This window comes from Mesoplodon bidens (assembly GCF_964165515.1).
Source record: "Mesoplodon bidens genome assembly, chromosome: X".
Taxonomy (NCBI): domain Eukaryota; kingdom Metazoa; phylum Chordata; class Mammalia; order Artiodactyla; family Ziphiidae; genus Mesoplodon; species Mesoplodon bidens.
Genome location: NC_138163.1, coordinates 28,646,653 through 28,663,980, shown reverse-complemented (window position 1 = coordinate 28,663,980; position 17,328 = coordinate 28,646,653). Strand labels below are relative to the sequence as shown.

General features: G+C 53.9%; 1 protein-coding gene across 9 annotated transcripts in view; it reads right to left on the bottom strand.

Annotated features, from left to right (window-relative positions):
* The window catches only part of ELF4 (E74 like ETS transcription factor 4), a 47,412-nt gene that overhangs the window by 11,095 nt on the left and 18,989 nt on the right, over positions 1–17,328 (bottom strand). For 8 of the 9 annotated variants that reach the window (XM_081221264.1, XM_081221263.1, XM_081221262.1 and 5 more), the window contains exon 2: positions 3,190–3,464. In XM_081221264.1, the coding sequence (XP_081077390.1) occupies positions 3,190–3,261 (72 nt within the window). In that variant the 5' untranslated portion in view covers positions 3,262–3,464. The remainder of the gene's footprint in view (positions 1–3,189; positions 3,465–17,328) is intronic. The other variant, XM_081221266.1, reaches the window with a different exon arrangement.

Here is a 17,328-nt window from a genome sequence, read left to right as displayed (position 1 = left end):
CAAAAATACATATCCAAGAGCTCATCGCTGGGACTGGATAAAATTATTGGGATGAGAATTTGACCCCCAGAGGACATAGTGGTTCTAAAATCAAACAAAGCTAAATTTTAAAAATGAGTGCGATCACAACTGTTTTTTAAAAATGATGAATAGAAGGAAATATACCAGGATGTTCATAATAATTATATTTTGGTTGTGGGATTTTGGGTGATTTTTTTTCTTTTCTACTTGTCTGTATTTTCCAATTTTTCTTTCATGAGTCTGTTAATTCTTTCTTCATAAAAAAAAAGAATGAGAATGCTCAGTTCTGCCTAATGTTCCTGAAGGATCCAGAAGAATAAAATCGATGAAACTGGCTTTGGGTTTGGCCGCTGGGCAGTTACCTGGCTAGAGCAGTTTCAGGGGAGTGCTGGGGTCCCAAAACACACTACAACAGATCTCAGAGACGACGGACAGAGGGAGGTAGGCAGGTGGGCGTAGTGATTAAGGCCACAGAGTCTAGAGCTACCGGTCCAGTACGATAGCCACTAGCCACCGGTGACTGTGTAAATTTTTTCAAGATTAAAATTTCAGTTCTTCAGTTGCACCAGCTATAGTTCAAGTGCTCCATAGCCACATGGCCCCACATTGGACAGCGCAAATCTAGAGCATTTCTAGCATCTCAGAAAATTCTATTGGACTGTGCTGATCTAGAGCCAGACTACCTGGGTTTGAAACCAAACTCTGCTATTTACGAGCAGTGTGATCTTGGGCAAGTTACCTAACCTTTCTGTGCATCGGTTTCCTCCTTTATGAAACTGGGGAGATCATATTATTGACCCCATAGGGTTTTTTAAACAGATCAACGTAGATAAAGCACTTAGAACAGGATCTGGCATAGAGTAGGTTCTCATTAGGTGCTTTAGGCATCAGGGGCTTCTAGGAGACTAGTAACGTTTTATTTCTTAACCTGGGTGGTGAGTTAATGCGTGTTCACTTTATAGTTATTCTTTAAATATATATATATATATATATATATATATATATATAATTTATGCACTCTTTTGTATTCATTTTTAAATTGAAGTATAGTTAATTTACAATGTTGTGTTAGTTTCAAGTGTACAGCAAAGTGATGCAGTTATACATACACACACACACATACACACACACACATATATGTTCTTTTTCAGATTCTTTTCCATTATACGTTACCTCTTTTGTATTCACAGTATATTTTGCAACAAAAATTGTTTCCTAAAAAGAGTGAGAGAAGGGAGGTGAAAAAGTAAACCCAGAGGGTGGAGGCTACACTGGGGAGAAGGACAGAGCTAAGAAGGTGGTATGTTGGAGGAGGCGGGCAGAAGGGAGGAAAGGGTTTCTTTTAGAGTTGGGGAGACATGAAAATGTTCTAGGTTGAGGAGAAAGGTGTGGGAGGTCTGAAAGGTACAAGGGAGAGAGGAGGTGATGGGTGGTGTGAGGTCTTGAAGGCGGCAGGAGAGAAGAGATTAAGCACTGGGGTAGGTGTTACCCAGGACGGCGGAAAGGAAATAGGAACAGGTGATGTTATTGCTAAGAGGGGGAAGGGAGGGAAAGTGAGGGCGTCCTCGGGTTTGAGCTTCTCTGTGAATTGGAGGAGAGGCTGTCTGCTGAGGGCGGAGGGGCAGGCGTGGGGTCGGGAGGGAAGAACGGCTTCGGTGAAGAGCAGCCTTTCTGAAGAACAGAAATAATTGCTGAGTGGACTGGAAACAAGTTAAAAAGTGACTAGCGGAGTTGAGAACCCAGGTAAAGTTAGATTTTTCTTCCCTTCGTCCAGGAGGCTAGGCACGCCAGAGATGCGGGATAAAACTGAGCAACTTTAGGTTAAGACCTAGCTGGACAGAAAGTACCATGTACTCCAAGCCCACTAGGGGGCAGCCTTTGGTAGGTCACTAGAGATTGGACAAAGTTTCCCATCCTCACACGGATCTGGGATAGACAGCATCAGAATTAGGCTGGGGTGCCCTTGGAGATAATCCAGCTGGACCGCCTCTTGGTGAAGATGGGGAGATGGCAGCCAGATAGGGTCGGGGACAGGACTTGCCCAGGTGACACTGTGGCCACACTGGGATCAGAACCCAGGGCTTTGGACTTCTAATCTTCCATTCCTTCTACCAGACCTGGCTGCCTCTTCTTCTCCAGTGTGTGGAAGGAGGGTACTGGAGGGCAGGGATGAGTGTGCCAGGACACCATCCAACGGGTACATATAAGTACCCTAGTGCCAGGCAAGGTATGGAGCAGTGGGGGCCTGAGTGCCAGAATTCTGTCCTATTTTCCAATTTCCTCCCACTAGAGGAACCTATCTCCAGTTTATCCTGAATCCTTAGATCGAGGCTGAAAAGACGGTTATGGAAGGGCTCATCCACCGGGCTAGAGACATGAGTCTGAAGGTGCCGGAGGTTGGACTGTACCCTGCGGTGCCAGCTGGCAGTTGTCAGTCCTGCTATGTGGTTGTCCCAGCACCTTTCTCACTGTGACACTGGAGGTGAAGCAAAGTGGCCAAAAATGCACACGGAGGTCAGTGTACACTTGTGCATTCAGCCCCTGTTGCTGACTGACAGCTCAGCTAGTGTACTTAGCAGCTGCTTGGCTGGCTTGGGAAGTATATGTGCCCTGTAATTGCACGTGGGCAAAACCAGCTCACTAAATGACCACCTGATGACTACTGGCTGGCCGCATGGGACTCGTTGGTGCACAGTCTGGCTGGCAAGCAGCCCCTATGTCCTGAACCTAGTAGGTGCTTGATCAATATTTGCTGACTGGGACTTCCCTGGTGGTCCAGTTGTAAAGAATCTGCCTTCCAATGCAGGGGATGCGGGTTCGATCCCTGGTCAGGGAACTAAGATCCCACATGCTGCGGGGCAACTAAGACCACGTGCCACAACTACTGAGCCCGCATGCCTCATCTAGAGAGAGAAGTCCAAGCGCTGCAACGAAGAACCCGCGCACCACAACAAAAGAATATCCCGTGCGCCACAACCAAGACCCGATGCAGCCAAAAATAAACATACATAAATGAATAAATAAAATATACATTAAAACAACAACAACAACAACATTTGCTTTCTGGCTAGCTGGCTGGTCGGCCGGCTCCCTGGCTGTCTGCCTGCCTCTCTGTGTCTATCTGATCGTCTGCACTGGCTGACCAGGCTCTGTTCTCTGGGGCCATACCTGGTGGATGTCATCCATTCCGTTGCTTGCAAACTCAAAGATCAGGTCACTGGGCTGCAGAGTAATAGCCATGCTGTCTTCTCAGAGAGCCGACTGCGGGATCCGCAGGGCCCTCTGGAGGCGTGGGGTTTCCTAAATGAAGAGATGCTGTACCTTGGAGCCTAGAGCCTACACCACGAGCCACGGTAAAATAGGGGTTGTAGAGAGCTGGAGTAGGTGGTGGCCTAAGCCAGGTTCAAGGCTGCATGCTGGGCTGGGCCAAATGCAGGAGCGACCTACAGAGAAGGGAGAGATGGGGGCAGTGAGTAAGTCACCTTCCTTGAGCTCTGTTCCTAGGACAGACTGCCAGAAGAGGGATAGCCAAAAGTGGAGGACGGTGGGAGCAGAAGGGGGAGGGAAAAGAAAAGGAGGCAGGTAAGGAAAGAAGGAAGAAGAGAAAGTTAATTGAGTCTCCTTGAGAGGGAAGAGACTGAGCCTCGATGCCAGTCTGGGTCACCAGCATCTGCACCTGAGCTGGCCTCCCTCCTTTCCCACGCCCTCTGGAGAAGGTGAGACATAGCGGGAATTTCGGCTGTCTCCACTCTGAAGATTAATCCCCAGGGTGCGGCCACAGGGGAAGCCAGGGGCAGGCCATCTGGCCTCATGGATGGAGCATGTAGAATCCCTACAGTACCCTTGGCTGGGGAAAGAATCTGTGTGCGAGACTTGGGGTGGGGACATTTGGGTGCACAGGATGGTCTTCTAGGCTCTGCCTGGCTCAGTTTGCCTTGGGAGTAGGGGCCACTGAGTTCTGAAGGGCAGAGTCCACAGTGGAAGTAATGTCTCACTGTAGGGGTTGTGTTGTCAGGGCCAGTGACAGCCTGACCCTGCTTGACGGGATGGGACTCTCAGACTCAGCCACGCCTCCAGAGAGCCTGGAGACAGAGGGACAGGTGGGCTGCATGTCCTGCGCTCTCGTCACCACCCAGCCACCGCCGCCGCCCACCAGAGACGATGGCCTCTGTGCCATATGTGGCTTGTGCTCTTGGTTTAGCTTTGCTTTCAGTTTCAAGACTGAACCGTCACCCTGGGAACCGGCGAGGAGAGCCACAGCTGGGGGAAGGGCGCAGGGAACCTTCCCCATCGTCCAGGGCCAGCTCGGGGCCCCCCTCTTCTAGGAGATCTGTCTGCTGCAGTCCACACGTCTGCCCTCTGTGGCACTCACAGTCTGTGCCTCAGGTGCTCACGTGGCACCCGGGCCTCTGATTGTTTCCTGTGCTCCCTGCCCTTCTCGAGTCGTCTGCGCAGCACCCAGGCCTGCCTCCCAGAGCCCTGGCTCCCCTCCCACGCCCCTCCCTCCACCGCGGTCAGCATCTCCGGCCCGAACACTCAGGTAGCACAGCACGGCTTTGACCCCGAGGGTTCTGCTCTGCGTGGTACCCGCGTGTGTGTAGGTGTGGCAGGTCTACGAACAGCCTGGTTCAACCATAAGCGTCTGAAGAACTGGCTCCACGCACCATAGGAGGAGAGACACACTTGACCCCCAGCTCCTCGACACTCCTTTAGCTGTGTCAGGATGGCAAAACCTTCTCCTGGCCCGTAAAGAAAGGAGGAACTTCAGAGAGGGACAAAGGGGAGGAAAGGGAGGGGGATCACGGGTGACCTCCCTGATGACCGCTCTCCCCCACAGGAGACACCCAGGCCTCTCCCACTTCCTTTCCGTTAGCCCACAGGGCTGGCTCCGCCCTCCCCCCCCCACACCTTTCCACCCACCCCCAAGCAAAAACTTTGAGAAGTCGCTCAAGTCAGCGTGGCAGGTCTTAGTTTCCCTTTGGGTGAATGAGAGGCTGAGCCCCACTAGCACGGCTTTCCACCACCACCACCCCGCCCCCCCCCCACCTGCACGTGACCCGGGAGCCTGTGGCCTCCTGGAGAAGCCTCCCAGGGCCATTTATGCTTGGAAGGTCTGTCTCCCCCAGTCAAAGTGCCCCAAGGTCTGCATTCCGCAGCTCCCACCCTCCCACAGGCCGGCCGTCTGCCCCCAGGAAGCATTCTCATACTAATCAAATGAAAGGCGATCACTTTCACCTAATCCCACTTTGTCTAAACATGAAACTCCTGTGTCTGCCCCTCTCTCCTCCGAGGTCATTCCGCCATGGCCTTTCCCTCCAGGTTTGCTCATCAGTTTGGCTTCTCTTCACAGTTCTGTGCACCTCCCTTACCTCCCCCATTAGAACATGGCTTCACTGAGGGCATGGATGAAACTTTAGCACCTTGCACGGTGCTGGGCATGTAGCAGGCGCTCAACGTATATTTGTGGAACGAACACATGAATGAATGGTACTGGTCAGCTAGTACCAGTGAGGTGTGTTTTCTGGGCAGTAAGTATACCCATGCGTACACTGGGTGTGGGGTGGCTGTCATGTGCTCTAGCTTACTGGAGAGAGAGAAACGTGTGCACTGTGTATGTGTTACATCTGTGTATTTCTGCACTGTAATTTACAATGAGGGGAGCTCGGGAGGGGGTTTGCTGTGGGTGTGCAAACACACTGTAGATATACATATGTGCAGGGTGTGGGTATATGTGCGTGAGAGCCTCTGTGTGTCAAAGGGCTCTGGTCCTGTCTGGGCCAGCACAGCCACAAGCTCAGTCGTCGGTTCCTCCTCCGCCAGGCCTGCCTTTGTGAGAATGACAAGCCCGAGCTAATACTGGCTGCACACCAAGCTGATGCCGGCTGGCAGAAGCTGGCTGTGGTGAAGTGGGCCGGGGCGGGGCCCAGGGTTCTGCTGGCGAGAGGGCCGCCACGGCCACCCAGCCCCACACATGGAAAACTCAAAGTCCTCTTGCTTCCCAGGAGAAGAATGCCAGTAGCAGAATGTGTACGTGGCCCACGGGTCCTTGGGGTGAGCCCCCGCCAGGCCCGCTCTCCTAGGGGGGTGGTGGGCGAGGGAAGGCAGCTCCGCACTGGATTGGATGGAACCCTTGGCCATCAAGGCAAAAAGGAGAGGTTTGAAATACAGGATAGAGACGAATCCAATTGCCTTCTTTAGGTATCAGCGTGTCTAAATATCCAAATTCAGGACTTGGTTAGTGCAGGTCCTGACGGCCCAGAATTGTGACTATTGTGAGGCTGCATCCAGCACCCAAGGCTGATCCTGGTTTCTTGCTCTGCCCGAGCTTGAGCCTGAGGTTAAGGTGAAGAGGTGTGCGGGGTGGGGGTGGGGAGCTAAGAAAAGTCTCCCCTCACCCCCATGGAACCTTCCAGTCCAGGTTTCACCCTTCCTCCTTCAGATGTTTGAGGATTTGAAAGTGAGAGGTGGGGACAGGCTCATTTGCATGTTCACTCACTCTCCCCCGAGTCCCTCAAAATAACCTCCCTCTCCCAGGAACCTGAAACCAAAGAAGCCACCAGCACAAGAAGGCCCGCCCTGCTGGAGGCCGGGGAGGCCCGCACAGGGGCTCCCCTCCCTGGCGTCCTTACAGACGCCCTGGGACACACACTCACTGGCCTAGAGCCCTGGACACCGCCTCATGGGTGAGTGGGGGGCTAGGAAGGTCCACAAGGACACTTGGCTCAAGGAATCGGGCACCTGGTTACCCTTGGTAACCGGTGCTGAGTTCCTCCCACCCCGCCCCATCATTGCAAAGCTCACAGCTGGCTCCAGTCAAAGTCCACTCCCAGGGTGGCAAGAGCTCCACTCCCTTTGAGGCCACTGCAGTATCCCTGGCTCCCAGGGCCTGTCCTACTTGGGCTGAAAGCGAAGCCTTTGTGAGAGCATATGGCCCCGGCCTGTGCGTGTGCACGCGCATGTGCGCGCACGCCACATGAGGGAGCAAGAAAGCGAAGGCGCCCACACCCCCCGCCTGCAAACGCACACCTCTGGTTCTCTGTGGTTGTGATTGCATTTCAAAACCAAAATAGCAAAATAGAAGTGGTTTGGGCTGTTCCTGCGTCATCACAGCTGGGCCCCCTTCAGACATACAGACCCCTTCTGGGGCTGTCACTGGAACATGTCAAGCGGTGTCCAGCACCCACCCATCTGGGCCTCCCCTACAGGAAACAGCCCCTATGTGAAAGCCACGTCCACAGTCTCCGTGGAGCAAGTTTAAATCTACACCCGTTCAGCTGAGCCAATGGCTCTCACAGAATCACTAATAACACCCGTGGCATTTTCACACACGCCGGCAAACATTGGGGCCAGATGGTCAGCTGGGCCCACAGAGCAGAGTTCTCCAGTTCCTCGCCCTCTCGCAGCCAGCTCTCACTCCTGAAATACCCCGTCCTCCCTGAAACCTTTCTGGAATTCTCTGGAAAGGAAGTGACAATTTCCTTCATGCCATTTCCCACTCCCTCAACACCCCTCCCCCACAACCACAAACAAAATGGAAACTACCCCAGGAACAGCTGTACCCTCTACTTAAAAACAGCCCCTCCTCCGACTAATAGTCATCAAGCAGCACATTTGCACACTGCACCACATGACCAGTGGCGTGTATTTAAGAGGCAGAGGGCCAGACTCGGGGGTCCAGTCTGCAGCCATGGACGTAGCAGAAGTAAGCCAAGTGTGGGACTCCTGCACAACCTTGGTCCGACTAGAGCTGGACTCTAAGCAGCCAGCTAAACCCCCCTCCTTGAACAGATGCCCAGCAAAGGGGCCCTGGCCACAGCTATTTTGTCAGCTTCTTCTCCTCTATTCCTGCCTTCTTACCACTCCCTCCATTTGAGATGAAATCAGGAAGAGGGAGGGAAAAAAAGAAAGGTTTTGCAAGCTCTGTTGGTTGGGGTTTCTCTGTGCTTATTTACAAGAAACCCAGTTTCCTTCCTTGGCCCTCGGTCACTGCCTGATTCCCGTGTACGGTTTGTCACAGCTCTGATGGTAAGGCAGGCCCAGAGCTCCTCTCCAACTGCCCCTGCCCTTTCTCAGCTCCAGGCCTGGCCCTACTTTCCCGCCGTAGCTGGCGCACTGGAGGAGGGGTCAGGGCTGCAGGTCGCAGGCACAGAGACGTCTGCTCCTCTTTCTCCAGGAGACCCAACAAGAGGTGTGACCCCGGAAAAGTCAGCCATCTTTCTGGGCTGTGGTTTCTGTCATCCTTAAGATGGGTGAGGGCTGAGGGGAATCCAGGCCTAGCAGCTGCTCACCATGGAGTCTCGGGTGAATGAAGACAGTGGTGGGAAAGTGCTTTGAAAATTAAAACACACTCATTCAGATGATGAGTTCCAGGTGACCTCCCAGAGAGCAAGGGGGGCTGGGGACCCCATTAAGCTCCTGGATGCCCCCCCGCCGTGGCCCTAGAACATAGACAGGGTGGGCTGCAGGCTTCCAGTTGTCGGCTTGGAAGGGGCTGGCTCCTCTCCTGGGATGGGGGCCCTGTCCTCACCACCTCCACCCAGCCCCAGCCCTCTGGGCTGTGGTTATGTGGCAAGAAGAGCACTACAGAAGCCCCAGTGGTGGGGGGGGGGGGAGGGAGGGCTATGACAAAGGGAACCTATTTCCCCAGCTGTCCTGACTCCCGGGAGCCTGGCCTGAGAAAGCCAAAAGAGCGCCCCCTGGAGGTGCCTGCAGCCGCCGCACCCTCATCTCCGGAGCTCCAGGGGCCGGGAGGAGGCAGAGGGGCACCAAGCGCTCCTGGGAAGCGAGGAACAAGTCAGTGACGGGGAGAACATGCTGCGGGAAAGCGGGCAAAGCCCAATCCAGGCCAGCTACTGAAGCCCAGTGGGGCGCGCGGCCAGCTACAGCCTAGAAGACCCCAGAAGTCCCTGCAGACTGTAAGGGCACGGGCTTCCCAGCGAGAGGACCCAGCTTTGCCTTGGGGCTTAGGCAGGTCACCCTCTTCCTCTGGGAAACGAGGCCATCCCCCCTAGCTCACGGGATTGTTGTGGAAGGCCAGCAGGTCAATGTAGGTGAGAGCTCTCTGTTACCCCCTAAGTGTGTTTTTAGATTTCCTGGTCAGATCCGTGTCTCTTTGGCTGAGGTCATGCATTAAGCATTCAGGATACCTTTACCTAGATGGACAGGAAGAAAGGGAAATGGAGTGGTGGGATGAAATGGAGGCTGAGGGGGGGACATAACCAACAATTATCAAACATGGTAGAGAGCGGAAACCAGTTTGACTATGGGGAGGAGGTGGGACTGGCTGGGGGGGCAGGGAAATCAGGGGGTAAGTGCACAGGCCTCGATTCACCAGGTGGTGGAATTTGAACTTGATATGGAAAGCAACTGGGAGTTACTGTTGATTCTTGAGCAAGGGAGGGGCATAAAGCAAGCAGTTCTCAAGGAAGATCAGTTTGGTCTGAGTGCATGAGTGGAGGAGATGGAAGGGGACCAGGTGGGGCACCTGGAGCCAAGGAGGTGAATCCCAGGGCCACTCTGAAGGAATAAAATGACAGAGTACAGGGCCATACAGTAATTGCAGAGATCCCAAGATTGCAGCCTGTTCTTGCTGTGAGAATTGTAAAAGACAGTGACTGGGGCAGGAAATATGGCAAGAACATGAGCTCAGTTTGGACATTTTGAAGTTGGGATTATCTTGAAAAATCCAGGATTAAGGGTGGAAAAAAGGGGGTCCAGACAGTCATTTTGCTAAACACACGCACACGCACACGCACACGCACACGCACACCCTGGCAAGGGGGGCCTCGACAGGCCTTCAGTGGCCAGAGGAGCAGGCCTGGCCTGGCGAGGCTGGCATCCTGGACACTGTAGCAGAAAGCTGCATGTGTTGAATGAAAATGCTTCGAATGGCACACACTCCACCCCCACCCCTGCCCCCAGTAAGGCCTGCCTGCTCCCACGGGGTGGGGGGGGGATGGGCTGGGGACAGACACACTGACCAGAGACTAATTAAATGTATTAGTGGGTTTTTTAGAAGCTGGGGCAATCTGTGGCTGGGCACCAAAAGGATATTAAGTCAGATAACTTTTATTGAAGGGACAGTGTTCTTTGTCGAGGCCCCTGCCAGCACGTGTCCTAGAAACGAATGCAGAGGCTCCCTGCTGGGATCTGGGGCTCCCCCAGGTGGGAGGGGCGGCGCGGGGTTTGAGACCTGCTTGGCCCTTGGTGCCCCTTCCAAATACCCCCTTCCCCTACTGGCTACTTTCCAGGCAAGGAAAAGCAAGGGGCAGTCCAGCGTCCCCTGCACAGAGGGGCGGGCTCGAGAAAGGACGAACTGGAAAGAGCCTACGGGCGGGCGGGCCGGGGTGGGCAGACAGGGAGGGCACCTTCAGCCCCGATGTCACCGGGAGCTGGCGGGGGCTCCTCCCTCCCCCTCCCCCACATGGCTGAAAGCCTCTCCTTGACTCAGTCTCAGGATGTCAAAGTTAAAAGGGACCTGAAAGATCATGGCATCCATCCTTCCTGTCATCCAGCTGCAGACACCGAGTTCTCGAGGAAGGAGAAGTGACTTGCTCAAGGTCACACAGCTAGTTGCCGTGACTCCCAGGTGACCTTTCTTCCTCCCCTCCTCATTGTGTCTCCCGCATCCTCAAAAAAGCCAACCCTTTCCTTTGGTGAGAACAGACAGCAGCCAAAGACCCACGGCTGGCAAATAACAATGAGGCCGCACATGTGCAGAACACATTTAACTTTCGCAATGACTTCCCCACCTCCGTGTCTTTGTTCCCACTGTCCCCTAGGCCTGATATGCCCTTCCCCAATTTCTGCGGCGCCAATTCCCACACGGTGTTCAAGATCTGAAGCAAATGTCACCTCCTGGGGCTTCCCTGGTGGCGTAGTGGTTGAGAGTCCGCCTGCCGACGCAGGGGGTGCGGGTTCGTGCCCCGGTCCGGGAAGATCCCACATGCCGTGGAGCGGCTGGGCCCGTGAGCCATGGCCGCTGAGCCTGCGTGTCCGGAGCCTGCGCTCCGCAACGGGAGAGGCCACAACAGTGAGAGGCCCACATACAGCAAAAAAAAAAAGAAAAAAAAAATGTCACCTCCTGTACAAAGCTTTACCTGCTTCCTCCTCACCTGATATATCTCCTCCTCCCTCTACTCTTCTTAACACCTTAGCTTGACTTACATTAAAGCAGGGGGTCTGCAAACTATGGCCCATGTGCCAAATCCAGCCCACCGTCTTTTTGTGTGGCCAGTGAGCTAAGGATGGTTTTTGTAATTTTTTAAGGATTGGGGAAAAAAATCAAAAGAAGAACAATATTTCCTGCCACAGGAGAATTATACGAAGTCCAAATTTCAGTGTCCACAAAGAAAGTTTTATTGGAATGCAGCTACGTGCATTCGTTTACGTATTGTCTGTGGTGCTTCTGCATCATAAGTTGAGTTGCTGTGACAAGAGTTCACATGGGCTGCAAAGGCTAAACTACTTACTATGTGGTCCTTTGCAGGAAAAGTTTGCTGACTCCTGGACCAAAGGCTTCACTCCCCTTCAGAATGAACAAATTCAAGTTCCTTTCATAGAAGAATGTCACAAGGACTCACGGGTGCCTGGAGGGAGGCATGGAACATCAAGTACAAACTGCTAATCTTCATCAGAAAGTTCTGGCCCTGGCTCTGCCTATGGTGTGACCTTGATTGAGCAAGTCACTTTTGCCTTGTGGGCCTCAGTTTCCTCAGCTGCACAGCGATGGGGGGGTTGGCCTGGATGGCCTCAGGCCTTTTCCAGCCCTACAGTTTAGAGACTCAGCCATCTGCTGCATTTCCAACTCACACAGTTTTGAGCAGGCACCATTCTGATCATTTTCTCTCAGAACAAGACCTTACAGAAGGTTCCCCTGCCCAGCTGTGGCTTTCCCTACCATCGTGGGCCCCCTCACTTATACTCACTTGCCCCGCCCGACCCTTCCCTTCTGCTGACCTGTCTGCCCTTCTCTCCGAACTCCTCTTCCGGCAAAACGAATGCGGCCTCCTCTGAGGAAGCACCGCCCCCCCTCGCCCGGTGGTCCAGGGGCCTCCATTTTGCGGGGGGGTGGGGGTGGAGGCAGGGAAAGAAGAGCTCTCGGCTCTCCTCGGCCTCCCAGGGCCCACAGCAGACAGGCAGTGGAGCAGGAGATAGGGCCAGCCCTCCCCGCACCCCTGCTCTGCCAGAGGAAACAGCCCCTCTCTGCCACTTCCTGTCCCAGGGGTTTCAGCAGTTTCCCCTTCAGGGCCTGCGGGCCCTCCCAGCCCCGCCCCTGCCCCTGCCCCACACAGGTCAGAGAGTGCAGAGAGGGGAGGGGCCCTGTGGGTGAGTGGGGAGGATCCCTCACAGGAAGGCTGAGGAGACAGCTGTCTACACAAGGGGACGCCCCAGCTGCTCCTCTGCCAGCCGGCTTGGGCTGGGGGAGCCGGGACCTGGGAGGGAGATGGGGCTGCCTCCACAAACCCTCTCCTGTTAGCAGATGAGTACTCGTGAGCTCATCACCTCACCCAGCGACCACCTTGGACAGCACAGTGAGCCCGCTGGGTGGAAGAGTGGGCTGTACATGCTGAGGTCAGTTCTGCCTGGGCTGAGGACCAGCCCTGGGTGGCTTCAGATGGAGAGGCGGGTTGAAGCCAGAGAGCCTGGGGAAACCAGGCCAACCATGGTGGTTAATTCGGAGCAGCAGGTGACACTGAAGTCAATGGCACGTCAAAACTTTGCATGATTTTGTCCCTAGCGCCGATGGACAGAGGCAACAATGGAGAGCAAAGTATTCTGTTACATGCGGGTCAAGGGTAGTGGCATTTTCTGGGTGATGGAACAGGAAGCTATCACGTTCCACAGCCGCTGCTGATTTGGTGTGGTGACTTCTACTTGTAAATACCTCCCAGTTGCCTTTGCAAGGTGGGGCTCCTAGCAGTGGGGCTGTGTGCCCGTGAGGGATCCGGTCAGGTGACCGGAAGCTCTGCCAGGCCTTCCCAAGGCAATGGGTCAGAGGAGCAGTAGTAGCCTGTGGCTCTGCACCTCTGCCCAGTTGTCAGTCCCCCTGAAGACAGGTTAGAAGTACATGATGATGGTTCTAGAAGCCTTGGTGCCTGGGATGGGGGCCTAATAGTGGATAGACACAACCACCTCGGCCCCCTGTCGTAATATTGTTCCATGAGGTTCAGGTAGCAGTGAGCGAAGCTAAGGTAAGGGGACCCCTAGAAATGATGGCTCTGAATGGGCCAACGAAAATGGATGGGAAGATGGTCTTGATACCTCTCCCGGCTCTGAGAGGTCATCTTCTTGTGCTTTTGGCCAAGAGCCCTGACCAGCCAGGCCTCCTGTCAAAAGAACAGTCCGGCTTCGCCCTCTCCCCTCTCCCTCCATGCCTCCAGAGCCAAAAAGACCCAGTGCCCCTGCGATAGAGCCCCATCGCCCCTGAGGGGCGTGCCCGCTCCACCCCGCAAGTTGGAGTAAATACTGCTTCACAGCTGGTATGGAGGATGCCAAGGAAGCCTCAGAGACAACATCTGGATGTGCACCCGGGCTCCTGCCAGCCCCTCCCTCCATCTGCAGTGCAAACCCAGGGACAGGGTTTGGTTACAAGCCCAACTCAAAGCTGGTGGCACGTGTTTGGAAAGCACACCTGACTGGGCGGAGTGGGTGGAAGCACTTGAGACCGGTGCCAGCTCAGGGCAAGCGCTTGCGGGGTTGGCACCGATCTGAGCTACTGCTGGACCCGGGATGGCGGGTGTAGCCACTGTGGCCTCAGCCGTGGGCATGTTGCAGGAGGGGCAGAGTGGCGTGGGTACTCATTTAAAGTGGGCACGATTTTCTTTTGTGTCCTCTGATATCACGCCAGCCTGTTCCCTCTGCTTCTGGGGAAGGGGACCGAACAGTAAAAATTACAGGGTGACAGGGTGGAGCATAGGGAAGATGGCATGGATTTACATTTATTGGGTACAAGCCGCGGGGCTGGTGTCATGCCAGTCACTTGCCGTAGGGTTATCTCCTTTCATTCTTACAGCATCCCAAACAAAGTAGCTAGTCAGTGGCAGAGCCCGGGTTTGAACCCAGGTTTATTTCCAACTAGCACGCTCTTTGAACTTTGTTTTCAGTTACATCTCCTTTGGTAATAATCTTGTTTTAATAGTTCCATTTTACAAACAGGAGAAGTGAGGCTTAGAAAAGATTAGGTAACAGGACCAAGGTCACACTGCCTGTCAAGGATGGAGGCAGAACTCAAACCCAGGCCTGTGTGACCTCAAAGTCTGTGCTTTTTCCCACTGCTCCATGCTGGCGACCATCTGCTCAGATTCCTAGCTCAGAGCTTGCTCACAACACCCAACGTTGAAGGCTCGGAGCCCCTATGATGTCCTTCAACAAAAGCTTCCCCAGCCTGTGTCCCAGACGCCTCAAAGCTCCATCTGATAGGTGAAACCTAACTTTCTGGGCAAAGATGCACCAAAATGGTGACGAGTTGAGCCCCTGTGGCCAGCTGTGGAGGAAAGGTATTGTGGAGTACAAGGCTTCCGGCTCTGTTGATGAAGGAGGCTGACTCTATTCCTGTACCTCAGGAGACTACTGTTTCCAGAGTGTTGCTGGCTCCAGACCTGGAGTGGCTTAGGCATGGTCCCTGCCCCATAAATATACACTTGCTCTCGCCTTACACATAATTTAAGTCTGGGTTCTTATCTCAGGGTGTTGGTTCACATGTTTTTTCAAATATTTATGGAAAGTCAGCCCTGAACACCTCAGAGGTGCCAGGTCTGTGGCCAGGGGCCTATCGCTGGGCCCACCCCATTCTTCTCTGTGGTAGGGTCTATTTGTATCTAAGTTCCCGGTAAGCTGGGTTAGCCCATCTGCCTAAACAACATTGCTGGGGTTTTTTCCCCTCAAAACACTCCTATAGCAAGTGTCTCTTCAAAATTGAGGCTTGGAGGTTGGGGGAAAACGGGGAGTGACTGCTAATGGGTATAGAGTTTCTTTATGGGGCGATAAGAATATTCTAAAATGGGTTGTGGTGAAGGACATACAACTCTGTGAGTATACAAAAAAAGCATTGAATTGTATACTTTAATTGGGTGAATTGTATGGTATTGAATTATAATTATATCTAATAAAGCTGTTATTTAAAAAAAAAAAAAAGTGGCCCAGAGAGGGCTCACTCAAGGCCACACGCAAGTTGATAGAACAGCTCAGGCCAGACTCCAGGTCTTTGGATTTCTGATTCTGAAGCTCGCCCCTCCCATCAGCCTCCCCATAACCCTGAACAAGCATAACTGCTGAGGTTCAGCGAGTGTGCAAGGCAGCCCTATGCATGAGGGTTGGCAGCTGGATCTAGAGCAACAGGGTAGGAGTAGAAAATGCTCTAGAGCTGGGGCTTCAACTTAGGTCTCCATGAGCGTGGCCAAGTCCCTGCCCATCTCTGAGAGCCAGCGGCCCCATCTGTTAAGTGAAGTGGATGAGTCTGGTGATCTTTGCAAAAGGCTCCACCAGCTCTGACCATCTGCAGTTCTCATTATAAAGCCCTGCAGGATGGAAGAGACCGGCATCGGATGCGGGGCTCTTCTTGGAGTGCTGCAGGGGGCCTGGACACGATTAGGTGTTCCAGCTGATGCTCCTCATGCAAAGTGACGACCAGGACTTTCCCGTGAGAGTCAGATGCTCTCAGAGGCCTCCACTGCTGAGTTTCTCTATGGGGGGGGGGGCTAGCTGGGCCTGATTTCGCTCCCCACCCCGCCCCTGCCCACCAGCAGTGCTAGGTGGTAGAATAACCCATAATAGAGACCCATGGATCGTGTCCTTTGGAGATGTCAGGAACCAGGTTCTTGGCCAGGCCCCTAGGCAGCCCCACCGCGTGCTGAGCTTGCCTCCGCAGTGGAGGGAATGATTGCTGATGGCCACCAGTCTAGTCCCCACTGGACAGGATGTTTCCACATCAAGCCCCACTTCCTGCAGCTAGGCCTGGGCTCCGGTTTCCCCCTTCTCCTGCCATCTGGTTGCCTGCCCTCTGCCCCCTCCCCTTGCTGGGTGTTTACAGGCTGCCTTATCAGCCTGGGGAATCTGGGCCTCACCCAGTCGGCTGCCCTGCCCCGCCCGGCACAGCCAGCCTGCCCAGGGCCCTACCTGCTGTGGTTTCGTCACTCCAGGCAGGCACCCCTACACCCCGGGCAGGCAGGGGGTGTGGATGAGGGCTTGATGCCTGCCCGGAGTGAGAGCTGAATATTCATAGCGCGTCGTCCACCTTGTACAAGCTGGGGTAGGGTATGCCCTCTTTCTAAATTGTCACTGTCTCTATCTGCAGGCTCTGGGGACAGAAATGAGGCGCTCGGGCTGCTGAGGAGGCTAACTTTGGCCTGGAGAGCCTCGACGGCTCTTCTGTTCTTGGCCACCAAGAGGTGAGCGGGGGGGCTGGGGGCACAGCAGTAGGCTGGAAGGCTCTGAGTGTACAGACAGTTGGTTGTTTTTTTTTTTTAACTGCAGAGTACTGTAAACACTTCACGCTACAGGTGGGGCGGAATGAGGGGCTGCAGACTGAGTGTGGTGGTGGAGGGAAGGCTGGGGAATCCGTGGGCACAGCCTTCAGAGCCCAGACCTCAGAGCTCCCTGGGTCCCACGCTGTCTCCATCTCACCTTGGGATCTGGTCACCCACCCCAAGGCTACGATGAGGCCAGAGCCAACCACTGAGCAAGTCCAATGACTTCCCCTCAGAGCACAACAGCTTAGATTTTTCCATCAAATGAGTTTGAACTAAGGAAGGGGACAGGAATGGGGACAGTGGGCAAATAAACATGCAGGAGGTGATGGATTTCCCTTCCAGCACTTTGGGCTAAAACCTTGGAAGTTCATGTTCTGACCTGTTCCTAGGTGGGTCCCACAGGGACAGGGCTTGCTTGCTAAAGCTGACCAATCCCCAGAGCAGGAATCAAAGCCACAGTCCAAACCTGCTCATCTTCCAGGGGCTTCCATTTTGTTCACTGAGAAATCAATTAAAATATGCTCAGGCAGTAGACTGCGGCATTCACACTACAGATAAAATGCCATACTTCAAAGAAATTGTATACAGCTGTGTCTTTCTAGGTCTCTAAGATACAATTCAATAGTTTGGGGCGCTTGGGTGGGAAAGTTTGGAAGAGCTCTGCTCAGGCAATTTTGCCATTAATGGGCTATGTAACCACAGGCATGCCATGTCACATGGCTCTCACAGCCCTGGGCTTCCCCCGCCCCCCTCCACCAGAGATTTCATGCTACTCAGAGCTTCTCACAAGCTTACTGACCCTAGTAGCAGTCAGGGCTCCGCAGGCCACCCCACCTCC